The 24,964-nt window shown below is 46.1% G+C and overlaps 1 protein-coding gene across 1 annotated transcript in view; it reads left to right on the top strand.

Moving 5' to 3' along the window:
- insc (INSC spindle orientation adaptor protein) overlaps positions 1–24,964 on the top strand; it is an 811,538-nt gene that overhangs the window by 700,402 nt on the left and 86,172 nt on the right. The window contains exon 8 of the mRNA XM_086007893.1: positions 12,723–12,894. Coding sequence (XP_085864019.1) covers positions 12,723–12,894 — 172 coding nt within the window. The remainder of the gene's footprint in view (positions 1–12,722; positions 12,895–24,964) is intronic.

Below are 24,964 nucleotides of genomic sequence, written 5' to 3'. Positions count from 1 at the left end.
TATTGGACAGATCTGTGTACATCTTGAGAAGTGTCTTACTGAGTTCCAGTGAATGTTGAGACATAACTCCCAACGCCCCCCCTCCTCACGCCGCTATAGTGATGAGTGTGCATAGAATGGCTTGGATATTAAAGGGATGCTTTACGGTGCTGGTGTGGGATGGTGTCAACCTGGCACATCATGTGGCAACCAGGGTTTACAGCATCAAGTGAAGAAAATCTGGCCATGGTGATGCCATCGCTGGCTTCCCAGGCAGCAATGTTACCAGGGGCTGATGCTTTGTGTCCAGTGCAGCATCAGGTGAAGGTGGAGAAGGTTGGTGTTGTTGGTGCTGCTGGTGTGCCTGGTGATGTTGGTGTTGGGGCTGAGTGCGGAAGGAATCAGAGAGGCAAGGTGACATAGTTTCTAGGGCACCGATGTTGCTGCAATAGATGGCAGCTGCAGGTGAGATGACAGAAGCGATCTGTCAATGGTGAGAGGTTGTTGCAATGAGGTGGCACTGTATATACAGTTGCCTCTAAACACTTGAAAGCTAAAGAAATCTCTATGGAGGAAAAATTGAGTTGGTAGCGCCTTAAGAGGGCGCTAAGTGGGGCGCAAACCAACTAGCACCCGGGCGCAGCACTGCCCACGCCTCCCGCAAAATTCAGCGGGAGGTTAGTGGTGACGCTAACCGGTAGCGCCCTGTGGCGCTGCGCCGCAGGTGATGATGTCATTGGTGTGCGCAGCGCCTTGCTCACGCCCCGGCCACGATCTTCGGGAGCACCCCCTGATTTACCGCCGGACGCTATGTCCAACAGGGTCAGGGGGGCATACCTGCGGCCAGGGAGGCGCAATTTAAAGGCGAGGTGCGGGGGCGGCCATTTTTGTTGCTGGCCACCTGCCAGCACCTGCCTGCGTTCCCGTCCCCGGCCTCCTGAACCTCCCCCCCCCACCCCCCGGGGAGTGCCGGCTGTGCTCCAAGAGCCCAGCACTTCTCTTGAGTGCCGGGCTCTTTTGCCTAAACTCCCGATCCCCGGGGGCCCAGCTGGGCCCCAGGTCGCGCTGCACAAGGCCCCTCCCCTTTAAGAAGGGGAGGAAGGCCTGCAATACTGCGGCACGTAGCGCCATGATATTCACTCGCAGCGCCCCAAGAGGGATGCAGGGCGCTTCCAGTAGCGCCCCGCTTCCCTCTTGGGGCGCAACCACTCAATTACTGGCGCGGGGGCGCTAATTTTTCCAGGGCGCTACTTTTAGCGCCCCGGTGCTCAATTTTTAGCCCTAAATGTCTTACAAATGCAGTAACCAACAGTTTCTGCGCTCTGAAACTGACCATCTGCAACATGGCATCCTTTACACCACTTCTGCAACTGTCAGCTTATCAGACACATCAGAGCAGACTCAGCTCACGCCAGGGTGAGCTGGTGTGTTCCCCGAGCAGCGGGTAACCTGTGGGGGAGCACCTAAAATTGGAAGGAAGCCTCAAAAAAACCATGAAATTGGCTGTTAACAAGCCATTTAAGTGGCTCAATTGTCTCCCCCACCGCTTGGTGTCGGGTCAGTTCTCCGTTGACAGACGTGACACCTGGGAGACTCGCGTGGAGGCGCGTTGACAGCGGGTTTCCTACCCACTTTCAATCTTTGCTACTTTGACAGCAGACCCGCCTCCAACCCCGCCCTCTGAGTGCCAGCAAAATCCAGCCCAAATGGGATACCCTGGAATAGCTTTAACTTACTGATTCAAGTCTATTGTTCGAATTATTATATTCATAAACCATTCAAGCATTTGTGGCACCATTGAAAATGCTTGATTGAATTACTGCTTTAGAACTTGCTGCAGACTAATGCCTTGTATCAAATTACGTATTTTCTATCAAAGTGATTGAGCCTTATTTTGCTAACTGAAAAAGTTTGTGGGCGTAGAAAGAGAAAAGGCTGCCGGTCAATTTTATCTGTGAAGCTTTCCGGTAATAACATGATCGATTGTGAAATTTGCTCCCAATATCTTCATTAAGATATTGTGATATTGCCTGGGGACTGTGACTCAGCCATGATAAAACATATTTTCTAATATGCCTTCCAGCCATGAGATGCAATTTGCTTGGATGAGATTGTTTCATCTTATGCAATTCTCCAGTGAAAAGGTATAGGCCTTACACGTCACTGGTAATTAAACTTACTGTCATTCTACAATTTAGCGCTAGGTCATAGCACCTGGATTACAATTTACAAGTTTTTTTCAACTATTTTTAAAATGGAAATTTATTTCTAATTGATAAAGTCTTTGCTAGTTCATGCTGATAAACTAAAATAGTTGTGTGCTGGCCATATATTTTTTTTCATGTCAAAGAATTTTTATGTTAAACCTGAATCCCAACCCCATAAAATTGTAAATTCTTCAAATATTACTAAAGTGGCAGTCATTTATACATAACTTGCTGTTGAATTAACTGCGTGTGTCCTTGTTTTATATTCCATCATGTATATTGGTTGCACTCTCGCCTCTGAGTCAGAAGGTTGTAGGTTCAAGCCCTACTCCAGAGACTTGAGCACATGATCTAGGCTGACGTTTCAGTGCAGTACTGAGGGATTGCTGCACTGTCGGAGGTATATTTCTTTCAGATGAGATGTTAAGCCAATGCTCAGGTGGATGTAAAAAAAAATGTTTTGCCGGCGCTCAGAGTGCGGGTTTGGAGGCGGGTCGCTGTCAAAATCAAAATGATTGACAGCGGGTTGGGAACCCGCTGCGAACCCGCCTCCATGTAAGTTTCCAAAGTGTCGAGTCTGCGATTTTAGAACAGACCCGACACCAAGTGGTGGGGGAGGCATTTAAGATAGTTAAAAGCTTGTTAAATGCTTGTTAACTACTATTTTGCCAGTCTATTTCTATTTTCCACTTTTTAACGAGGTTCCCGTCGTTCAGAGATCATGTCAGGTAAGTAGGTTGGGTTTTTTATGTCACCCCATTGCTGTGAATAGGTGACAGCTGCAAAAATGGTATTGAAATCTACCAATTCACAGCTGGTCACTTTCCAATGTCAGAAGCTTGAGCTTTATGCAGTTTGGAAGTGTTTGGAGTAAACTCTCAATCCACTGTCACCTCCTTGGAGCAAGCTCTCTCACCATTGACAGATCGCTTCTGTCATCTCAACTTCAGCTGCCATCTATTCCAGCAACATCGGTGCCCCTGAAAAATCTCACCTTGGTCCTCTGAATCCCTCCACGATCAGCCCCAGCACCAAAATCACCAGGCACACCAACATCAACAATAACAACACCAAACTTCTCCGCAATCACCCGATGCTGCACAGGAGACAGGGCATCAGCACCCGACAACATTGCTGCCCGGGAGGCCAGGGATGGCATCACCATGGCCAGATTTACTTCACTTGATGCTATACACCCTGGCTGCCACATGATGCACCAGGTTGAAAGGATTATTACTAGTCCTAGCCCCTTTAGGGCTACCCCAGATCAGGCGTATTCCCCAGACGTTCACTTTCAACTAAAGTTAGAGGTAGCCGAATCCTAAAGACGCTTAATTGGGTCTAAAGGTCCAGACTATCTCTCCCTAAAGGAAAGGAACAACCTGAAGATGTTACCATCCTCCAGATAGCACTTTTAATAAGTTTAGCTAGACTGTAACCTTCCGGATATTATGAGGGTCCGGAAAACTCCCCCAGAATTCTGCAACTTCTCACCAAGGAGCGTACAGAGATTGAGTTTGCGAGTTTGATACAGAAGTACTATGTGAGACAATTCTAAAAATATATAGATTTATTAAAGAACCGACATGTAATTTACAGTTGATGTTGCAATTGCAACATTAACAGTTCCAAAAACAAAAATCTTACAATTCTATTGTCAGATATCCTTATTCTCAAACCTTAACTTCTCCAGTTTTACAGTTCTTAGTTTAATCCAGGATATCCACCAAAATATCAAATACCTTTGATACCTGAGTCACAAAGAGTTGAAGATTACAGAGCCTGCCTCTGAAGCCGAGAATCGCTTTGCCCCTTCACAGCGAATCTGTCTTCCCATTTGAAAGTTAAATTTTTATACCCTTTTTGCAGTGGTATTTCCTTTGAAGTTTTCTACTGATGTAAGCTAATTATCTCTAGTCATTTTTCTGTTGACCCCTGCTATTTTTACAGTTAGATCAGCTTGTAGCAAGCAGACTCGTGTCTCTCCTTTAGGTGTTCGAATGTAACAGCAGGTGCATTTATTTGATGTCATTCTTACCAAAGTCTTCTATTTGTGTCTTTTTACGATGTGTAAATTAAAAACACCTCAACCGGGTGCACCACTGTCGTCTTAGTTACCTCAACTGGTTGCAACACAGTCTCGTGTCTCCTAGGTGTTCTAAGTTCAACACAAAAACAATGTGACGGCTGGTGCCTCCCCCACTTGATGCCATTCCCATGAAGGCATATGTTTCTTAATTTTTATGTGTTTCTTTCTGAAGTGTAATTATAACACCTTAACAGGGTATATCATTGTGTTCTGTCCAAGGCTGCAGACTTTCAGGAATCTCCAACCTCCTGTTTCAATAAGGCTATTGATTCAGTGTCAACAACTTATCTTATCTCAATAGCTTGTATGCTGTTTACAGCTTCTCCATTGTTAGGTTTTTAGATTTTCAAGCCCAGTATGTCATATTTCAAAGGCCAGAATATTTCATAGAATGGTGTATTTTTCTGAATATGGCTTATTCCTTCACAGGGTTGCCACAACCCCACACCAGCACCATAAAGCATTCCTACAATGTCCAAGCCATTCCTTTCACACTCATCACAATTGTGGGGGGGGGGGGGGTTGGGGGATGGTGAAGTTATGTCTCAACATTCACTGGAACTCAGTAAGACACTTCCAAAGGTGAGCACAGATCTGTCCAATAAGGTGAAGTGTTGAAAATATAGATTTCAATGTTTGACAACACATTAACAGAAAATTCACATGAACATTGGCTAAACCACCCAGATGACTACCCTTTTATGTTGTTAGTTTGTATGCTTGCAGTAGGTTGAGGGTGAGTGTGAGGGGTGTGTAGTGAGATGGGGAAGTGATTATGTAGATAGAGAGGGATGGGTGGAGGTGCAAGGTGAGTTGGTGTGAGTAGGGATGTGCAGGAGTAGGGTAGGGAAGGTAGAGTGATGGGGATGTGATGAGTGTGGCTTGGCAGTAACATTTCGTGATCTACTGAGATCTTTGAAAGGTTTGTGCCACTGCAGCCTGGTCTTCCTGACAACATCCCTGCTTGTGACCTCCTGTGCAATGTGCAACCAGGCTACACTGGTCTCCTGGGTAGGTGTACTCCATCTATGGGAAGGGAAGAGAATCTCACTGCCTGCTGTGACTCCCTCCAAAGCATATGGAGGGAGTCATGGGAGAGCCTGGGTGCAGCCATGCACCTCTGTGCAGTGCTTGTCAGTGTCTGCATCACCTCAATGCTGTAGAACACTGACAGCACAACTGTCAAGATCAATTTGGACATGGCCCCTTTAAGGAATCTGCTGATGACGTATCATCAAATGACTTCATCAGACCCGCTTCCTATTAATTGGCCAGGAACCTCGTAGGTGGGATTAACAAGCCCAACCAATTAAAAATTGCTTGGAGATTGTGGGCTGCAGTAGGCAGTGGGCTGGGACCGTGGCACTGACCCCGGCCGCCCCGGACCCGCCTTGGTTGGCAAAATCGCGGCCTGTGTTTCAGTAGTAAATTTCACTTTACATTTATTTTGTTTTTCCTCACTCTAATGCGCACACATACATTGCATACAGATGACCAAAATTATATTTCCTTACTTTTTTTTAGAAAGAAACTTAACAGAATTTTTGAATCAGTTTTGCAAATAAATACAAATTGGAACAAGCATGCTTGAGAGGCATGTCCTGATGCAATGGAATCTCCTTATTAGCCCTGGTTGGCTTTGTTCATATCAAATTCTGCCTCAGTGTTGCACCTTTCCACTTTTCCTGCTGGAAAATGTCCAAATGTATCTGAATGTGAGCAGTTTGATTTTTGACAAGCTTGATTGACGTGCCCAAACTCTCATGTCTACAACTGTGGCCTGATTTGTGCATATTTCTAGTAGTGTATATTTCTGGTTTCTTTTTCAAACCTAATGTTGACCCTTAAGACACTTATCGGTTTTATGTCATTTGGATTTTTATTGGCTGCAGTGTCATATTCTGACAGCTATCTATGCTGGGACACAGGCCGGAATCTTTACTTTGGAGTCGGGTTGTATGCGTGCGGGCCGCCTAGCGGGTCGGGAAACCAAAGATGTGAACAGCACGTTCTGCAGTGCAAGTTTTATTTAATTGCCCCAATTAAAACAGTCATGCACATTTCCTGGCCCAATTAAATGGAGCGGGTCTGATGAGGTCATCGATGACTCTTTCCAGTGCTGATATTTAAAGCAGCCTTGCACACATCTCATTTGAAGGTTGATGTAGGAGTGAATAAGTTGGTTTCCAGAGGTCTCAGTAACGTGATAAAACTGCTAAAACTGTGGGTCGTGGAAATGAGGTAGAGGGCTGCACCAAGATTCAACGATGCCTCCCTCGAAGTTCTGGTGCAGGCAGTAAGAGCACGCAGGGAGGTCCTCTTCCCTAGCGATCGACGCAAATGACCACCCAAAGATACAAACAGGGCATGGCTGGAGATCGCAGAGAGGTCGGTAGCAGGGATGTGGTCAGGAGGATGTGGATCCAGTTAAGGAAATGATTCAATGAACTCCTGAGGTTAGGAAAGGTGAGTGCAATGCCACACTCACCTGAATCCTAATTTACCTGTCACCACAACCCTATCACTCTGCCTTCCAAGCCTACTCCTGCACATCATTCCTCACACCAACCTACCTTGCAGGTCCACCCTTCCCTCCCTGTAAATATACATACTTACATCCCCATCTGACTAACCACCATGAACACTCACCCTTATCCTAATGCAATTATAGCAAGTAACACCACAGCAGGAGGCCATTTGGCAAATGTCACACCACTCCCTCATAGTCATCCTCTACAGATGTAGCCCATCCATTCCTTGCACTCATTTCATCACTCTCATTCAAAGTTCTCTTCTTTCCATCCTTGCAGGAGAAGAGAGCCCACAACAATAGGGAGAGGCAGAGAACCGGAGATGGCCCTCCAGTCAGAGACAGAAAGAGGGGGACATCCTAGCAACCTGGTGACAGAATTACATCTCATACAGCCACATGGCATACAGCAGTCACTCATATGGGGACTAATGTCAGCAGCCAGTGAAATGTCATCATGATCATAATTGTAACACTTTTAATTCATCTCTTTACTCTCCCACAGGTCCACCAATTGCCCCCACCACCCCTACCGACCAGCCGGAGGAGGAAGACGACTCCTCAGAGGATGCTCCAGCCTCTGAGGGTGCACCATCGGCAGACCCAAGCGCAGCCAGCACCAGCGCAGATACAGACACCACAGTGGGTCCTGTGCAAGATAGAGTAGTGTTGTCACCTGGCGTCTCTCACATCACAAGTGAGTAAGAGCAGATGGCATTGACAGAGACACCAGTGGAAACTCCTCGCCGGAGCGCACAGGACACTCCAAGCTCTGCTGAGTTGCATGCAGATGCTGAATCTCGGGGGGCCATCGAGAAAGAAGGTGATCTTGGAGGGGCAGCAAGAATCGCACGAGGCTCTGGCAGTTTTTGCAGTAACGATGTCTGCAAATATGCAGAAATTGGAGGAATCCATCTCCAACATAAGCACCACCATCTTGCAAGCGTTGGCGACAATGTGCTGTTCCATGGAAAGGATGGCCACCTGCATGGAGCAGCAAATGCTCCAGATCAATGAGAACATGCTTGCTGTGGCCAACAGATGACAGACGCTCATAGACCTCATCTCGAGGAGGGTGATGAACGTAGACTTGGGCATTCATCGCCCCACTGATGTCCAGCAAGGTGCTCACTAGCTCCTTGCTAGCAGGGAAGTGAGGGTGGCCCATGAGAGGAATGAAAACACAGGGATTGCACCTTGTAGAAGCACTAGGAAAAGAAAAAAGACACAATCCTAGATGCACATGGGTGTATGAACAAATGTTAGCAATAAGTTTCAGTTATATTTATGACAGATACATTTATTTCTTTGCACCACTTTCCTGTCTTGTCCATTTTTGCCTGCTACCTGGGAAGTGACCTTGTCACTTGGAGTGAATGGTAGACATTACTTAACCTCGAGCAATGGGGGTTTGGGTGAGAGGAATAGCTTCGTCATTGTAGGGATGCTTTATGGTATTGTTGGCGGGGGGAACTTAGTACAGCATATGGCAGCAATATGGGTGCATTGGAGCAAGTTCAGTGAATCTGGCCATTATGAGGCCATTCCAGGACTCCTGGGCAGCAAAGTGCATCACTGCTGGTGCCATCTCCACATCAGGTTCCTCCTCCTCCTCCTCGTCTTCCACCTGTTCCTCCTCCTCCTCCTCCTCTGAAAAGGCTGTGCCTTGCTCCTCCTACAGCTCAAATCATCGCTGCTGTTCTATGTTGTGCAGCACGCAGCAAACAGCGATGATTCTGGAGATCCTGGCTGGTGCGTACTGAAGGGCTCCTCCAGATCTGTCAAGGCATCTGAAGTGCATCTTCAGCATGCCTATTACTTGCTCTATGACACATCTGGTAGACATGTGGCTCTCATTATAATGCTCCTGGGCCTCAGTACTTGTGTTCCTCAAGGGTGTCATGAGCCACGTCTTCAGTGAATAGCCCTTGTCTCCAAGCAGCCAGCCGGTAAATCTGTTTGGAGGTGCAAAGAGCTGAGGGAGGCTGGACTGGCGCAGCACAAAAGAGTCATGACAGCTGCCATGGAATCTGGCACACACATTAATGATGATCTTTTTTATGGTTGCAGATGAGCTGCACATTGAGGGAGTGCAAGCCCTTGCGGTTCACAAACACTCCTGGGTGATGTGGGGGTGCCTTGATGGCCACATGTGTGCAGTTGATGATGCCCTGCACCTGTGGGAAGCCAGCCAGAGCCACTTAGCCAAGCGCCCGCTCAGTAACACTGGCTTCATCAGTGGCAAAGTTCACATAATTAGCTGACTTGTCAAACATGGCATTGGTTACCTTGGTGATGCATCTGTGGGCGGCCGACTGTGAGATCCCACAAATGTCTGCTGCAGATCCCTGGAAGGAGCCTGAGGCGAAGAAGTTGAGGGTGGTGGGGACTTTGCCAGCCACTGGTGAGGCATATCTACCAGGTCCTCTGGGCAGCAGGTCTTGTTCCAGCAAGCTACAAATGTCTGTGATGACCTGGCGCAATAACCTGAGCCTCCTGAAGCACTGCTGTTCAGTCATGTCCAGGAAGCTCATCCTCTGCCTGTATACCCTGTGTTGGGGGTCTCGCCTCTGGCATGGTGCAGCCCTGTGCTGACCCCCTCTCTCCTGTGGAGCATCAGGTCATTGAAGAGAAGGCTGCAGGTGTTATTGCTGATGCTGCTGGTATTGTGGCTGCTGCTGCTGGTGTGACTGATGTTGTTGGTGCTGGGGTTCACCTTGGTCCAATTCTGAGGTCCAAGGTGAGACAGCATAAGTGGCACCCATGCTGATGTGATAAATAGCAGGTGTTGTTTTAAAACAACCTTCTGTTGTTCACTTGAATAGTAACGATTTCAGTCTTCTGGTTATAATCATTTTTTATTCTTTAACTTCAGCATAAAAAGCAATTTACAAGCAGACTATAGGCACAGATAGACAATGCAAACCTAGTCATGAGTCCCTTCTCGTGCTGCTTGAACAAAGGAAAAAGCTTATATTTATACACTGTTTTCTTATTAAACTGGAACTGCCATTGCCTAATATGGTAGTCTCTGGCTACTGTATAGTCCAGAGACACAAGTCTACATTCTCTTCAACGTACATCAACAACGTTCGATGCACATTAAAATACCGTGGCCTTGCTGTGGTAAGCATAACCTTTCTAGTCTCTAGATATTCTTATCATAAACATAATATTTCTAATCTAAACATTCTATTATAAAGATATCCAAGGCCCTTTGGTTGCGAACACCGGCTGTTGCGAAGTGAAATCTGTATCTCTCTTTCTCTAATAATGCCAAACAAATTTTTCCCTATATTGAATGAACTAAACATGGACACCTTTCAGAAGCTGAATTAACTGAGTTCTATATGCCAACAGCAGGTAAAGTAGAAATCAGAGGTCCAATGCCTCAGTGTTTTGGTAGCGACTAGCAATGTGGTGTGATTGGTTTCCGAGGCTGCAGAAATGACCTGCAAACTGCTGACAGCTAAATCTCTTCACAAAATGGAGTCAGCAAGAGCCTTTCCATTAACCAAGTAATCAGATGTAATGTCAGAGCATTTATGTGTTTTTCCCAGCTCTCAATTAATGGACTCGCACAATGACCACTGAACTTCCGCCTCCCCTTTATAGGTGAGGTTCCCGAGGTGCGTGAATCCCGTAAGCAACAAGTTAAAGCCAAATCCTGATGTTAAAAAGCCACTTAAGGATCTCTCAACAAGCATTCAAGTACTTCAATGAGGTCGCCCGCCTCTGCCAAACGAGTCCGTGCTGGGAAACATGCCCGAGTTAAATGCGGAAGTCGGTGGGATAACAGTGGGTTCCCGACACGCTGGCAAGTTCAGCGATTTTTACTGCTGACCCGCCCCCAAACCCACACGCTCGGGACTGGGAAAATTCTGGCCATCATGTTTGTTTTTACTGTTTCACCAGGAACTTCAAAATCAAATCAATTTAAGGTTGCTTTTTAATATTGCTCATGTTTCTTAGTTTCAAATTATTCTGCTTGCAGAACTTGTTGGGTATGAGCTGACTGCAATGATAATGAAAGAAAGACATCAGTTATGAAATCAATACACTGGTTACAAAATTAAGACAAAACAGCACTGGATATATCTGAGGAATGGTCACAGCAATTAAAACATGTTAGTAGCACCAAAAGTCATAGAAGACTGTAAGCTTTTTATTTCGACTGGCATTAAATTGACAGCAAGACCAATTCTTTTGAAACAATTTGGAATAAGTTTATTAAACACACAAATTCATGCAAGTTTATTAAACACACACACTCATGCACATCAAAACAATAGCGTACTGGTATTTATGGACTCTATTTTACAGGGAGGGAGGGCTTCTTGTTCTTCCGCGTGGTCGTCCAGAGAGAGAGAGAGAGCCTTTGGGTTCCTTGTTTTATATCTTTTTAAGTCCATTGTCTCTACTCTAAATTGCTAAGACCCCATGATTGGGTCTTAGATTCATGGCAGTTCTTGATTGGCTTTCATTTGTACATGTGTCTGACTGCAGTGGCTGGTGCCATTTCTTGCTTAAGTTAATTGTTTGTTGACACCTTTTAGTGGCTCTTGAGTTTCGATGGTGAGTTTTCGATGGTGTCTCTGTGGGGGGTTATCCTGTTATGCAGGTTTCCTTTGTTAAGTTTGTGCCGTTGCCTTACCATGGGGAGATCCATACACATCAAATTTATCTTTATTACATACATCTTATATTAATAGTCTCGAGTCCATCACACATACAAAACATATATTTTTATTCTTACAAGACAATACAAGTGATGGATTCTGTCAAAGGAACAATCCACAGGAGATGGCTGAAACTATAGCCTGTACAGGAGAAAGAAACTATCCTGAGATGTCAACAACTGCAGTTTTAAGACCAAGGCTAGACCATGAATGAAGATGATGATGGTGGTACTGGCCAACACGAATATCAAGAGGCTGTGATGTACCATAGTGACTTTTTTTTTCCTTTTCTCACAAAAAAGAGCCTTGGTCAAACCCCATCTGGATTCATCTGTCTCGGGAAAGCGGAGCGGGTACAGTGCAGATTCACCAGAATGATATTAGTGCTTAAAGGGTTAAATTACGAGGACAGGTTACATAAACCTGGTTTGTATTCTCTTGAGTTTAGCAGGTTGAGGGTTAATCTATTGAGGTCTTTAAAATGATTAAGGGATTTGAAAGAGTAGATACAGATTAACAATTCCCTCTGGTGGAGGAATCCAGAAGAAGGCAGCATGATTCACAAATTAGAGCTCGAAGCCAAGTCAGGAAGCACTTTTCTTTGCACAAAGTGTAGTGGAAATCTGGAACTCTTTGCTTCAGAAGGCTGTGAATGGTGGGTCAATTGAAAATTTCAAGATTGAGATTGATAGATTATTTTTAGGTAAGGGTATCAAGGGATATGGAGCAAAGGTGGGTAATGGAATTGAAGTACAGATCAGCTATGCTCTATTAGAATGGCAGAACTTGCTTGAGGGCTTAAATGGCCTACTCCTGATCCTATGTTCCTTTCTATCTTCATGGATTTTCTGAGTGTGAGTTAATACCAAATATTTCTGAATTGTGGGCATTTTTTAATCTAGATGTTTACAAGCAGATACTGGGTCAAGAAGTGCCCATGGTAATTTCTCTGTGGATCTTTAAGACTGTTTATGTGAAACAGACTTTCAACCCACCATTTATAAATTAGATTTGAGCCAATGGCCAGAGGTGAAAGTCAAGGCGCCCAGTATTGTGCAGCATTCTATGTATTTCTATGTTGCGGTTGCTGTTGACTATATACCTTCAGAAGCTAATAAGAGCTGTGTGTGGGCTTGAACACCAGCTTGCTATTCAATGCTGTGAATGATGAAAATAGGAATATTGATTATGGCTTAAAACATTTTTAAATTTTTTTTGCAATGATGTTTCTCTTTTAGGTGGATGGTGTGCTGTGCTTGGCTGATCTCCTCACGAATGAAACAAACTCTGAAGCCACACGTGCAGAAGCTGCAGCCGTGGTGTCACAGATTACATCTCCACACCTCACCTTCACACAGCATCTCAGCAGCTTCTTAGAGAACATGGAGGACATAGTAACAGCACTTATCAGTGAGTATCTCTCGGGCACAGCTCAGTCAATGAGAAGCTAACCTGAGAGGAAAAAGTTGAACTCTTTATGCTTTTCAGCAGGGGTAAGGGATTTTGTTTGTGTGGTTTTTTTCCCCAATAAAGCTTAAGTAGCAAGAAATTCGGCCCTGAGAGGCCACCTGCTTTTTTCATGTTACTTGAATATTATTGAGGGCCTAGGAAAGTAAAATCGAAGCAGAATGGTGTTTTCTCTGTGTCAAAAGTGCATTCTTAACATTGTACAAAGTATCTGCTGGATCTTGGCTTTTATCTGGTTTTCAACATAATTCTAAATGATCATGTTGAATGTATTGCAGATTGTCTCTGATTTATAAGCACGACAATGGCCTAAAGATCTTAGTATTAAAATGATTATGCTAATTGTGAAAAAATGGTGACCTTTTACATTGCCAATGCATTACATGCTGTGTGGGGGCATTCAGTGAGGAGCATACCCCTGTTGTGAATTTTGTTTCTAAAATATGTGGGGATATTTAAAATAATCAAGTCTTATTTAATTTTTGGAGCATTAATATGTGTAGAAGGTGTTTTAATGAATCTCATTATACAGTGTGAATTGTCTCTATCTGCCCTCATAAATGCCAGTTTGCCATCTTGAAAATCCCTTAAGTGGGAATTTGGTGTTGTGTTCACGGATTGCCTCAGCTCCAAATAGTGCAGCTTGCACCAGTGATTTAGAGCACCATTTAGAACATTTGACTGTGTGACGGTGATGGTACAAATATAAATATCGTCTCAAGTTTGCTGACAGTTGTGCAGAACGTGCTAGTGAGCAGTTATTGTGTAAATAAAATTGGGGTTCTGACAAAATAACCATTCTTCTATAAGTAGTAATTGGATGATGACATTACTGTGGACGGAATGATTTCAATCCTAATCAACTGAAGTATCGAACATGAGTGAGATTTTAAAAGAAAATTACATTCTCTGAGATTTCTCCTATTATCTCTGTTAGTCTGGGTGAAATTCCTTGTGATCTTCGACAGTAATGTCCTAATTACGCTGTTATAGTGATGAAAAGATCGAGAAAATTTGTCTTTCATGCATTACTCTGCAAATTTCCTTGATTTTTTTTGCACTAAACACAAATTTCCTCAATCTTTTTGGCTGCTTTGAGAGCCTGCCCACCCAAGCACCACAGAGTTCATTGCTCATTTTCAGAGGGGTGCCAAACGCCTGGTGACGCTGTGCACAAGAATTTCCTGTTTTAATGGCACAACTGCACTTTGGGTAAATTATACCCATCTAAACCATCTAAACTGCTTCCTCAGTCACCAGTTAAAAACGCGACTGAGGATTATGAGAGCTCTGAAGAGTCCCCAAACTTTCTTTGCTGAATTCTAGCTTCACAATTGTTTTTTCAACCTGTTCAACCTGCTCACTGAGACTGCACTTCACCTCCCCACATAGTCTCACCCCACCCTCTACGTATTTTGACCATGTATGAGTTTAACCTATGGCAGAGATTCCCAAGCTATTCTGGCTGAGATTTATAGTGTATGCATGCCCTCCACTCTTTCTAACAGTATTTTTTCATAATTAACGTTAGTGTAGACAATAGCTGGTAACTCAGCAGATTTGTCCCTTTAGCTGTTATAATTATGCTCCCTTACACTTTTGGGTTTTGATATGAAGTCGAATCATATCATTTGAACACACTGGCCGGGAAATTACTTGATTCTGCTTCCTTTTTGCTGGCAATGCTTTGTCAGAAGTGCGGCGGAAATCCCAGTTATGAGTGAAAGGCGTATCCATCGCACTTCTAGTGAAGTGACACCAGTGAAGCGTAAGCAGATCCGAGGAATTTCCTGACCACTATGGCAGTAAAATATAAGGAGGGCTATTTATCTATTGCTTCTGAACATCACGGGGACCTGAGCGCACATGAGGACGTTGAGGCAGGGACCAATAAAAAGGACGCACCGCAGAGCTCAGAACCTTTTAACAAATTTCTGAAGCAGATTGTGGGGGGGTGGGGGGGGAGCACCAATTGTGGCTATTTGTTTATTTCTGTACGATAGCGGGGTCCCCAGGGCTCATAAGCACTTTGAAAAATAAATTTACGCTGTCCAGATGGACAGAACAGATGACAAACAACTTTTGGTTAGCTGAATGAAACATGTTTAAACTGAGGAGTATTGAAAATACCTGTAATGTGTAATTGAATGCAAGGGTTGCCTGAGCTTTGCACAGAGCAGGTCAGGAATCAGCCTGAGAGTTGAGGGGAGGGTTGCAGCGTCATCAATAGAGAAAATATGTATTGCAGGCAATAACTGTTAGTGAGTTACAGCTAGCATTCTGTTTGCGCCCTCCTGATAATCTTGTCCAGTTTGGGAATCGCTGCCCTATGGCATACCTCTTTGTGCCATCATTATGGGGAAGCAGGAGTAACAGCAGCGCTTTTTAAAACATTCGTATATAGGATGTGGGCGTCGCTGGCAAAGCCAGCATTTATTGCCCATCCCTAATTGCCCTTGAGAAGGTGGTGGTGAGCCGCCGTCTTCAACTGCTGCAGTCCGTGTAGTGAAGGTACTCCCACAGTGCTGTTATGGACGGAGTTCCAGGATTTTGACCCAGCGACAATGAAGGATTGGCGATATACTTCTAAGTCAGGATGGTGTGTGACTTGGAGGGGAACTTGGAGGTGGTGGTGTTCCCATGTGCCTGCTGCCCTTGTCCTTCTAGGTGGAAGAGGTCGGGGGTTCGGGAGGTGCTGCCGAAGAAGCTTTGGCGGGTTGCTGCAGTGCATCTTGTAGATGGTACACACTGCAGCCACGGTACGCCGGTGGTGCTGGGAGTGAATGTTTAAGGTGGTGGATTGGGTGCCATTCAAGCGGGCTTCTTGAGTGTTGTTGGAGCTGCACTCATCCAGGCAAGTGGAGAGTATTCCATTACACTCCTGATTTGTGCCTTGTAGATGGTGGAAAGGCTTTGGGGAGTCAGGAGGTGAGACACTCGCCACAGAATACCTAGCCTCTGACCTGCTCTTTTTGCCACAGTATTTATGTGGCTGGTCCAGTTAAGTTTCTGGTCAATAATGACCCCCAGGGTGTTGATGGTGGGGGATTCGGCAATGGTAATACCATTGACGAGGGAACTAGATATAATATCTCCAAGTTTGCAGATGACACAAAGCTGGGTTGGGTGTGTGTGCTGTGAGGAGGATGCAGAGAAACTCCAGTATGATTTGGACAGGTTGGGTGATTGGGCAGATGCATGGCAAATGCAGTATAATGTGGATAAATGCGAGGTTATCCACTTCGGTGGCAAAAACAGAAAGACAGATTATTATCTGAACGGCAAAAGATTGGGAAAAGGGGAAGTGCAACGAGACCTGGGTTTCCTTGTGCATCAGTCGCTGAAGGTAAGCATGCAGGTGCAGCAGGCGGTTAAGAAGGCAAATGGTATGTTGGCCTTCATAGCGAGAGGATTTGAGTACAGGAGCAAGGAAGTCTTGCTGCAATAACAACAGAAAATGCTGGAAATACTCAGCAGGCCAGACAGCATCCGTGGTGAGACCTCACCTTGAGTATTGTGTGCAGTTTTGGTCGCCTTATCTGAGGAAGGATGTTCTTGCCATGGAGAGAGTGCAGCGAAGATTCACCAGACTGATACCTGGGATGGCAGGAATGACGTATGAGGAGAGATTGGGTCGATTAGGCTTATATTCGCCAGAGTTTAGAAGAATGAGAAGGGATCTCATTGAAACTTATAAAATTCTAACAGGACTAGACAGACTAGATGCAGGAAGGATGTTCTCGATGGTGGGGGGAGTCCAGAACCAGGGGGTCACAGTCTAAGAATAAGGGGTAAGCCATTTAGGACTGAGATGAGGAGGAATTTCTTCACCCAGAGAGTGGTGAACCTGTGGAATTCTCTGCCACACAGGGCAGTTGAGGCCAATTCATTAAATATATTCAAGAAGGAGTTGGATATATTTCTTGAGGCTAAAGGGATCAAGGGATATGGAGAGAAAGCAGGGACAGGGTACTGAATTTGGATGATCAGCCATGATCTCATTAAATGGCGGAGCGGGCTCCACGGGCCGAATGGCCTACTCCTGTTCCTATCTACTATGTTTCTATGTTTCTATTGAATGTCAAGGGGAGCTGGTTAGACTCTCGCTTGGAGCTAAGGAGAATAAGGGAACATGGCAGAAGACACCACCTCACCAGGTGTTACCCTCAGCACCATGTCGATACGCAGCACAGGTCCTTCAAAAACCTCTCAGAGGAACTCTGTGTTTGAAAGTTGTGATTGTGCAATCTTCAGCCAGGCACACTGCCAGAACAGCTCTATCTGTCCAATGACAATGATCACTGCGCTGAATTATTTTAGCACCAGCTCCTTTAAGGTGCCACAGAGGATATGTGCAACATCAGCGAGGGAGCAGTTGCAACAGCCATGCAATATGTCATAGATGTGTTGTTCAGCGGAGTTACAGAGTTCATCCACTTTGGCATCACACTCAGGCAGCAGAGGTAGAGACCCAGGGAGTTCTACCACATTGCTGAATTCCCCAGGTTGCAGCATGCTATAAATGGCACACACGTAGCACTGAATGTGCAAACGAAAATCCATTGACATTTGTGAACAGGAAGGAAGTCCATTCACTAAATGTTCAGATTGTCTGCGATGCCAGCCAGAAGATCCTTCATGTAAATGCCAGGCATGCTAGCAGCTGCCACAATGTTTTCATTCTGAACCATTCTACACTTGCAGACCTCCTCCATGAGGGCCACCATGTCCAAGGTGGCTCCTAGTAGGAAAGAGAATGCAGGCAGAGGACGCATGCAACCAGGCTCAAGCAGCAACAACACCTCTGGTGGAGAGGCTTGAAGGGCAGGTTTCGGTGCCTGGACATATCTGGTGGAGAACTGCAGGAGATGCCCCAAAAGTTCACAAGGCTCATCATAGCTTGCTGCGCTCTGCATAATTTTGCACTGAAGGAAGGCCATGAATTCAGTTTCAATGGTGAGGAGTCTGTGCGCCCGAGGAAAGGGAGCTGCACGTCCCAGGATCTCAGTAGGATGAACATTCAGAGGGATTATCCTGGGCTGTTGCAAAAGCCATCTTAGGTCAGATTGTGCAGGGGGCGTTCATCCACTGATTGGCTACGGCAGCATACTGCACTCTTACCTGCTTCTGTGGACGTTTCCACTAAAGTGATCTTCCTTGAAACCACAACCAACATTAGCACATGACTGCTGAGCGGTCCTCGATGCTCCGCCAGAACTATGCCAATATTCATTACATAAGAACATAAGAAATAGGAGTAGGAGCAGGCCATTTGACCCCTCGAGCCTGCTCCGTCATTCAATAAGATCATGGCTGATCTGATCTTGTCCTCAACTCCACTTTCCCGCCCTCTCCCCCTTGACTCCCCTGTAGCTCAAATATCTGTCTATCTCCGCCTTGAATATATTCAGTGACTCCGCCTCCACAGCTCTCTGAGATAGAGAATTCCAAAGATTCACGACCCTCTGAGAGAAGAAATTCCTCCCCATCTCCATTTTAAATGGGCGACCCCCTTATTCTGAAACTATGCCCCCAGTTCTAGATTCCCCCATGAGGAGAAACATCCTCCCTGCATCTACTCTGTCAAGCCCCCTCAGAATCTTTTTTGTTTCAATAAGATCACCTCTCATTCTTCTAAACTCCAATGAGTATAGGCCCAACCTGCTCACCCTTTCTTCATAAGACAACCCCTTCATCTCAGGAATCAACCTAGTGAACGTTCTCTGAAATTCCTCCAATGCAAGTATATCCCTCCTTAAATAAGGAGACCAAAACTGCACGCAGTACTCCAGGTGTGGTCTCACCAGCGCCCTGTACAGCTGTAGCAAGACTTCCCTACTTTTATACTCCATCCCCCTTGCAATAAGGACCAATATTCCATTTGCCTCCCTAATTACTTGCTGTACCTGCATGCTAACTTTTTGTGTTTCATGTACGAGGACCCCCAGATCCCTCTGTACCGCAGCATTTTGTAGTCTATCTCTATTTAAATAATAATTTGCTTTTTTATTCTTCCTACCAAAGTGGATAACCTCACATTTTCCCACATTATACTCCATCTGCCAAATTTTTGCCCACTCACTTAACCTGTCTATATCCATATGCAGATTCTTTGTGTCCTCCTCACAACTTGCTTTCCCACCTATCTTTGTATCATCAGCAAATTTGGCTACAGTACCCTTCATTGAAGTCATTAATATAGATTGTAAATAGTTGGGGCCCCAACACTGATCCCTGCGGCACCCCACTAGTTACACTTTGCCAACCTGAAAATGACCCATTTATCCCGACTCTCTATTTTCTATTAGTTAGCCAATCCTCTATCCATGCTAATATATTACCCCCAACCCCGTGAGCTCTTATCTTGTGCAGTAACCTTTTATGTGGCACCTTATCGAATGCCTTCTGGAAATCCAAATCTGCTGGTTCCCCTTTATCCACCCTGCTCGTTACATTCTCAAAGAACTCTAGTAAATTTTTCAAACACTATTTCCCTTTCATAAAACCATGTTGACTCTGCTTGATTGTATTATGATTTTCTAAACGTCCTGCTATTACTTCCTTAATAATGGATTCCAGCATTTTCCCAATGGCAGATGTTAGGCTAACTGGCCTATAGTTTCCTGCTTTCTGTCTTCCTCCTTTCTTGAATAGGGGCGTTACATTTGTGGTTTTCCAATTCGCTGGGACACCTCCAGAATCCAGGGAATTTTGGTAGATTACAACCAATGCATCCACTGTCTCTGCAGCCACTTCTTTAAAACTCTAGAATGCAGGCCATCAGGTCCAGGGGACTTGTCAGCCTTTAGTCCCATTAGTTTGCCTAGTACTTTTTCTCTAGTGATAGTGATTGTTCTGAGTTCCTCCCTCCCCTTGAGTATCAATTATTATTGGGATGCTTTTTGTGTCTTCTACCGTGAAGACCAATACAAAATATTGTTCAAAGTCTCTGCCATTTCCTTGTTTCCCATTATTAATTCCCCAGTCTCATCCTCTGAGGGACCAACATTTACTTTAGCTACTCTCTTCCTTTTTATATATCTGTAGAAGCTTTTACTGTCTGTTTTCATGTTTTTTATATCTGAGTATAAATCCACACACCAGTAGAATGCTCTCTTTCAAATATTACTTTACTGTCTATGAAAAACAAAGTACAGGATAAGTGCAAAACGTGCAGTAATCAAATTGAAATACTTAGGATGTTTATCAAACCTTTTTTTTGAGGTGAGTGACCATGAGTTTTGGGTCCTATGACTCTGAAGCCTTTGCCTCAGTCTCCGCTGGAAAGAGGGCTCATCCTCGCTCACCTCCCACACCTCTAGTTCCTCCAAGCTGTAAGATTTTGCCTGTGACACTGGGCTGGTGCCAGCGAGATAGGATGCAGCTTCCACGGATGACAAACAGGGGGGAGTTGAGAATGAGATAGACCGGGTGGAATCAGTATGCTGGCTCTGTGCTGTGGCCAGCTCTTTGCTCTTTTTCCTTCTCCTCCTCCAGAACTTCAACTACCTGTTCTGTTGTTGAGACTGTGCTCCAGTTCATCTCCTCTTCCTCAGTGTCCTCTTCTGCCATTGGAAATCCCTGTGGATGCGGTGAATCTCCAGGGAAGGATGGCAGAAGATGAGAAGGATTTATCATGGCCTCTTCAGGATGAAGGTGAGATGGAAAAGGGGGTGAAAAGTTGAGTGTTTGTGGTTATGCTAGGGGCTTCCAGAGAGAGGTTGTACATGCTGAGGTGTTCACCTGAGATTGGCAATCTTCCACCTGTAGTGATGGGACCATGCATGCCCAGCATGTCCAGGCCTTCTGCTCATGGGGTTGGAAGGTTAGGAGTCTGCAGCTGGGGATGCCCCTGCTAGTGCTGAGTGCTCCTGGGCATTATATACCAACTTCTCCTGCAATGAGATAAGTAAATCAGGGTTAAACTTGCAGTTAAGTAATGTGTGTCAATAGTAATAGGGGAGGTGATGTGAGGTGAGAGAAGAGTGGGTTTCAGTATGTCTGAGGGGAGGAAGGTGTATAGGGATTGTGCAATATATATTAGGGGAGTGTGGCCGTAATTCAGGATAGGCAGTTGTAGGTAAGCCGATTGGAATGTGAAGGGTGAGTAGTGTGTGTGTTGCTTTAAGAGGGTAAAGAATGTGATGGTGCCCAGGGTGGGCAAGGAAGAAAGGAACAGTGTGTTTTGGATCTTAGTTTGCCTGTCCTGGCTAAGCCATTGGACTTCTTCTGGCATGGCTGTGCAGTTCTTGGTGTTACGGAGTTGGCATTGAGTGCCTGGGCCACCTCCTTCCAGTGGCAAGGCTGGCACTCCTGGGTAGCTTGTTGCCTGGTACACCTAGGAGTTTGCCCCCCTAGTCTTTCACCTCTACCAGGAGAGCTTGCAGGTCTTCTTGAGAAAAATTCACAGCCCTTTGGCAACTTGTTGCCCTATCATGGTGACCTGTGGGCACAGCTGGCCAGTGACTGCTTATGGTTCTGGCAAGAGACATTTCAGGTGAAGGTGGGAGATGTCCTGAGTGGATAAATGCCAAGTGGTCAAGGAAAGAATCTCTGCAGCCTCCTCTTGCTGTTCCTAATTGCTTTGATGACGAATGCACTCTTTACAGAGTTTGCAATGTTTCAGCACTGAAATTTCCTGGGGCCTACGCTGCTCACAGTACCTTTACAACACTATGGCCCAGAAATTCGGGTTGGGGGCTTCCCGCAGGTGTAAGCCCCCGACCTGCTCTTACCTTGCGCACCGGCAGTTGAGCTGTAGGGCCCCGTGGAATTCTGCTCCGGGGCCTGGCCCAGCTGCCGGCGCACTGTGCTTGCATGTCCCAGGGGTGTAATTAGTGCGATGCGTCCCCTGGGATCACGTGAGCCATGGGCAGCCAATCGGAGGAGGGAAACGCCCATTCATAAGATTGACAGGTAGACCTGTCAAAACTTATAAATACTACGGGCCCAAAATAGCAGTAATCCTTCAAATATTTTTTTTTTAAACATTACACTTTTTAAATAAACTATAAATTACATTGAATAACTATTTTAAACAATAATTTAAATTTTTGAAAAAAATTATTTTATATTATAACGGGGCTAAAAATAAACTTACCTTGCTTTAAAGTATTTAAAAATAATAAACCTGTGGAAAAAATGTTTTAATTTTAATTAATTGACCACTTACCTTGCAAAAGGCAGGCCTTACGCCTGCTTTTTAAATGTGTAAATCCTGCAGGCTTACCCTCCCGGGAAAACCTGTAAATAAAACCTAAGTTCAAAGCGCATGCGCAGCCTCCCCTGCGCGCGCGTTTGACCTCTGAACCCCTTCGTTCAGAGGATCGGAAGTGCCGGTTTCCCACGCATGCGCAGTGCATGCAGAAAACCGGCACTTCCATTCGGCCTACGGGTGAGTACCCCGTGCGTACTCACTCGTGGAGACCCGAATTTCTGGGCCAATATTTACACCACAACTAACACCACTTCATATGCAAATTAACTTACATAGGAAAGCTCCATGCTACTCCCCTGCTTGTGAATGGCGCTATTCTCTGGCACTTTAACAGTGCTATGGACAATGAGGAAATTCAAGGCATTTGTTGTATGCGAAAATCACTTTATCCTCTCAAATGACCTGGCTGATTTGAAACTGCTAAGTGGGAGATTGTGAGTTCAAATCTTGAACTCTACACACTATCCTACTCCACTACATGGCCACATGGAGTGTCTCATTTGCAGGACTCTTTATGGGACTGTTTTGAAAGTGGGCAGCTTCGTAAGATTGAGATTGCGTACCACAATGTTTTAATTTGTGTGTATGTGGTGGGAGGGGGAAGAGCGAGAAGGAGGTAGTTGATTCATTTGTCCAGGTGCTTTGGTGTAAGTTAATATTCACACCATCATGAAGCTATATTCTGAACATATGTTTGGTTTCTTTGCTTATTTGAAAGAAACATATGGTTTGGCATAAGCCCAGTTCTAAAGATAATTTCAATTACAAGCATGTCTGTTGAAGAGGGCTGGTGAAAGGTTGACTTAAGTTAAGCTGCATAGGCTTGTACAATTGAACTAGTCAGTTAAATACTTTGCTTCTCCACCTGACATCTTCCTAGGTTAAAAACACACATCTCCCAGTGGGATGAGGACAATGAGATGGCGATGGATAGAGATGTAGAATCGATAGAGATGGAAATACATTGAAGAGAGTGTAAATTAGGCTTCAGGAGAAGTCTGTTTACATCTGCTTCAAATAAAAATGTTAATGTTATTCTGTCCTCAGTGGACTAGATCCCATGGAAGGTGTAAGAGAGGTTCTGTACTGGAGAGGTCACAAAACAGAAGGTTCTTTATCACATAGCTTGCTGGCATGTGTGAAGTTGTAGGACTCAGGGGCTTTTAAAAGTGTTTTATCTTTCCTGTTTGTTGATCAGTATTAACCCAATCCACCCTCATTTTGCATGTCCAGAGAGCCAGAGATAGTACAGAGCTCAAACTGTGAAATCAAAATGATTTTTTCTGTATTTTCTAATTGCAAAGAAATATATATCTTGTGGGAAAATGAATACTATGGAAACTAAGAAAGATGTTTGTTGAGAAGATCATTTACTATGTTGCCATATAGTCTGCACTCTTGAATAATGATGACTTTAAAAAACTATGTATGTTGCTTTCTAAGGAAAATAGTTCACTGTTTTACCTAAGCCATAGTTTATACATCAGGTGCTAGATCAAAAGACACTTGGCCGGAATTTTCCCCTAAAAAAAAGGGTGGGTTTGGAGCATGGGGGGAGTTAAATTGTTAAAAATGAGATTCCCAAACTGATCCCGTCTCGAACCTGCCCACCTCTGGTTTTAACAGGGGCAGGAGAGAGGGGGTGGGTGGGCAACCAACCCGCTCCTTGGGGGCTGTATGTCAATTTAAATATTATAATGAGTGTCTTTTTTCATCTCCATTTTGAATTTAGCTGCATGTGGACACAATTTGTGAAACCCGGCAGTTAAACCAAGGTGGGGACAGCTGCATCCAGGAGGTAAGTGGTTTTATATCTACCTCCTGGATCCAGGGACCCTACTTAACCCACCCCCCGCAATTGGTGACTTCCCCACGATCCCCGACATCCCCGCGATCCCCGACCCCACCGCGATCCCCGGCTCCCCCGCGATCCCCAAACCCCCGCAATCCCCGACCCCCCCGGCGATCCCCGACCCCAGCCCGCGATCCCCGACCCCCCCCCCGCGATTCCCGACCCCCCGCAATCCCCTACTCCACCTGCGATCCCCTACTCCACCCACGATCCCCGACCCCCCCGCGATCCCCTACTCCACCCACGATCCCCGACCCCCCCGCGATCCCCGACCCCCCGCGATCCCCTACTCCACCCGCGATCCCCGACCCCCCCGTGATCCCCGACCCCCCCGCGAGCCCCGACCCCCCGCGAGCCCCGACCCCCCGCGAGCCCCGACCCCCCGCGATCCCCGACCCCCCCGCGATCCCCGACCCCCCGCGATCCCCGACCCCCGCGACCCCCGACCCCCCGCGATCCCCGACCCCCCGCGATCCCCGACCCCCCGCGATCCCCGACCCCCCCGCGATCTCCGACCCTCCGCGATCCCCAAGCCCCCCGCGATCCCCGAGCCCCCCGCGATCCCCGACCTCCCGCAATCCCCGACCCCTGCGATCTCCGACCCCCCCACAATCTCCGAGCCCCCGCGATCCCCGACACCCCCGCAATTCCCAACCACCCCTCACAATCCCCGACCCCTGCGATCCCCGACCCCTGCGAACCCCGACCTCCCCGCGATCCCCGACCCCCCCGCGCGATCCCCAACCACACCCCCGTGATCCCCAACTACCCCCCTGCAATCCCCGACCTCCCCGCAATCCTTGACCTACCCCCACAATCCTCGGCCCCTGCGATCCCCAATCACCACCCCACAATCCCCGACCCCCATGAACCCCGAACCCCCCCGCGATCCCCGACCCACATGGACCCCACCCCCTCACGATCCCCGACCCCCCCGCGATCCC

Source organism: Somniosus microcephalus, chromosome 15, assembly GCF_052327205.1.
Source record: "Somniosus microcephalus isolate GS21.2 chromosome 15, FLI_Smic_1.0, whole genome shotgun sequence".
Classification (NCBI taxonomy): Eukaryota; Metazoa; Chordata; class Chondrichthyes; order Squaliformes; family Somniosidae; genus Somniosus; species Somniosus microcephalus.
This window is presented reverse-complemented; position numbering and strand designations above follow the sequence as displayed.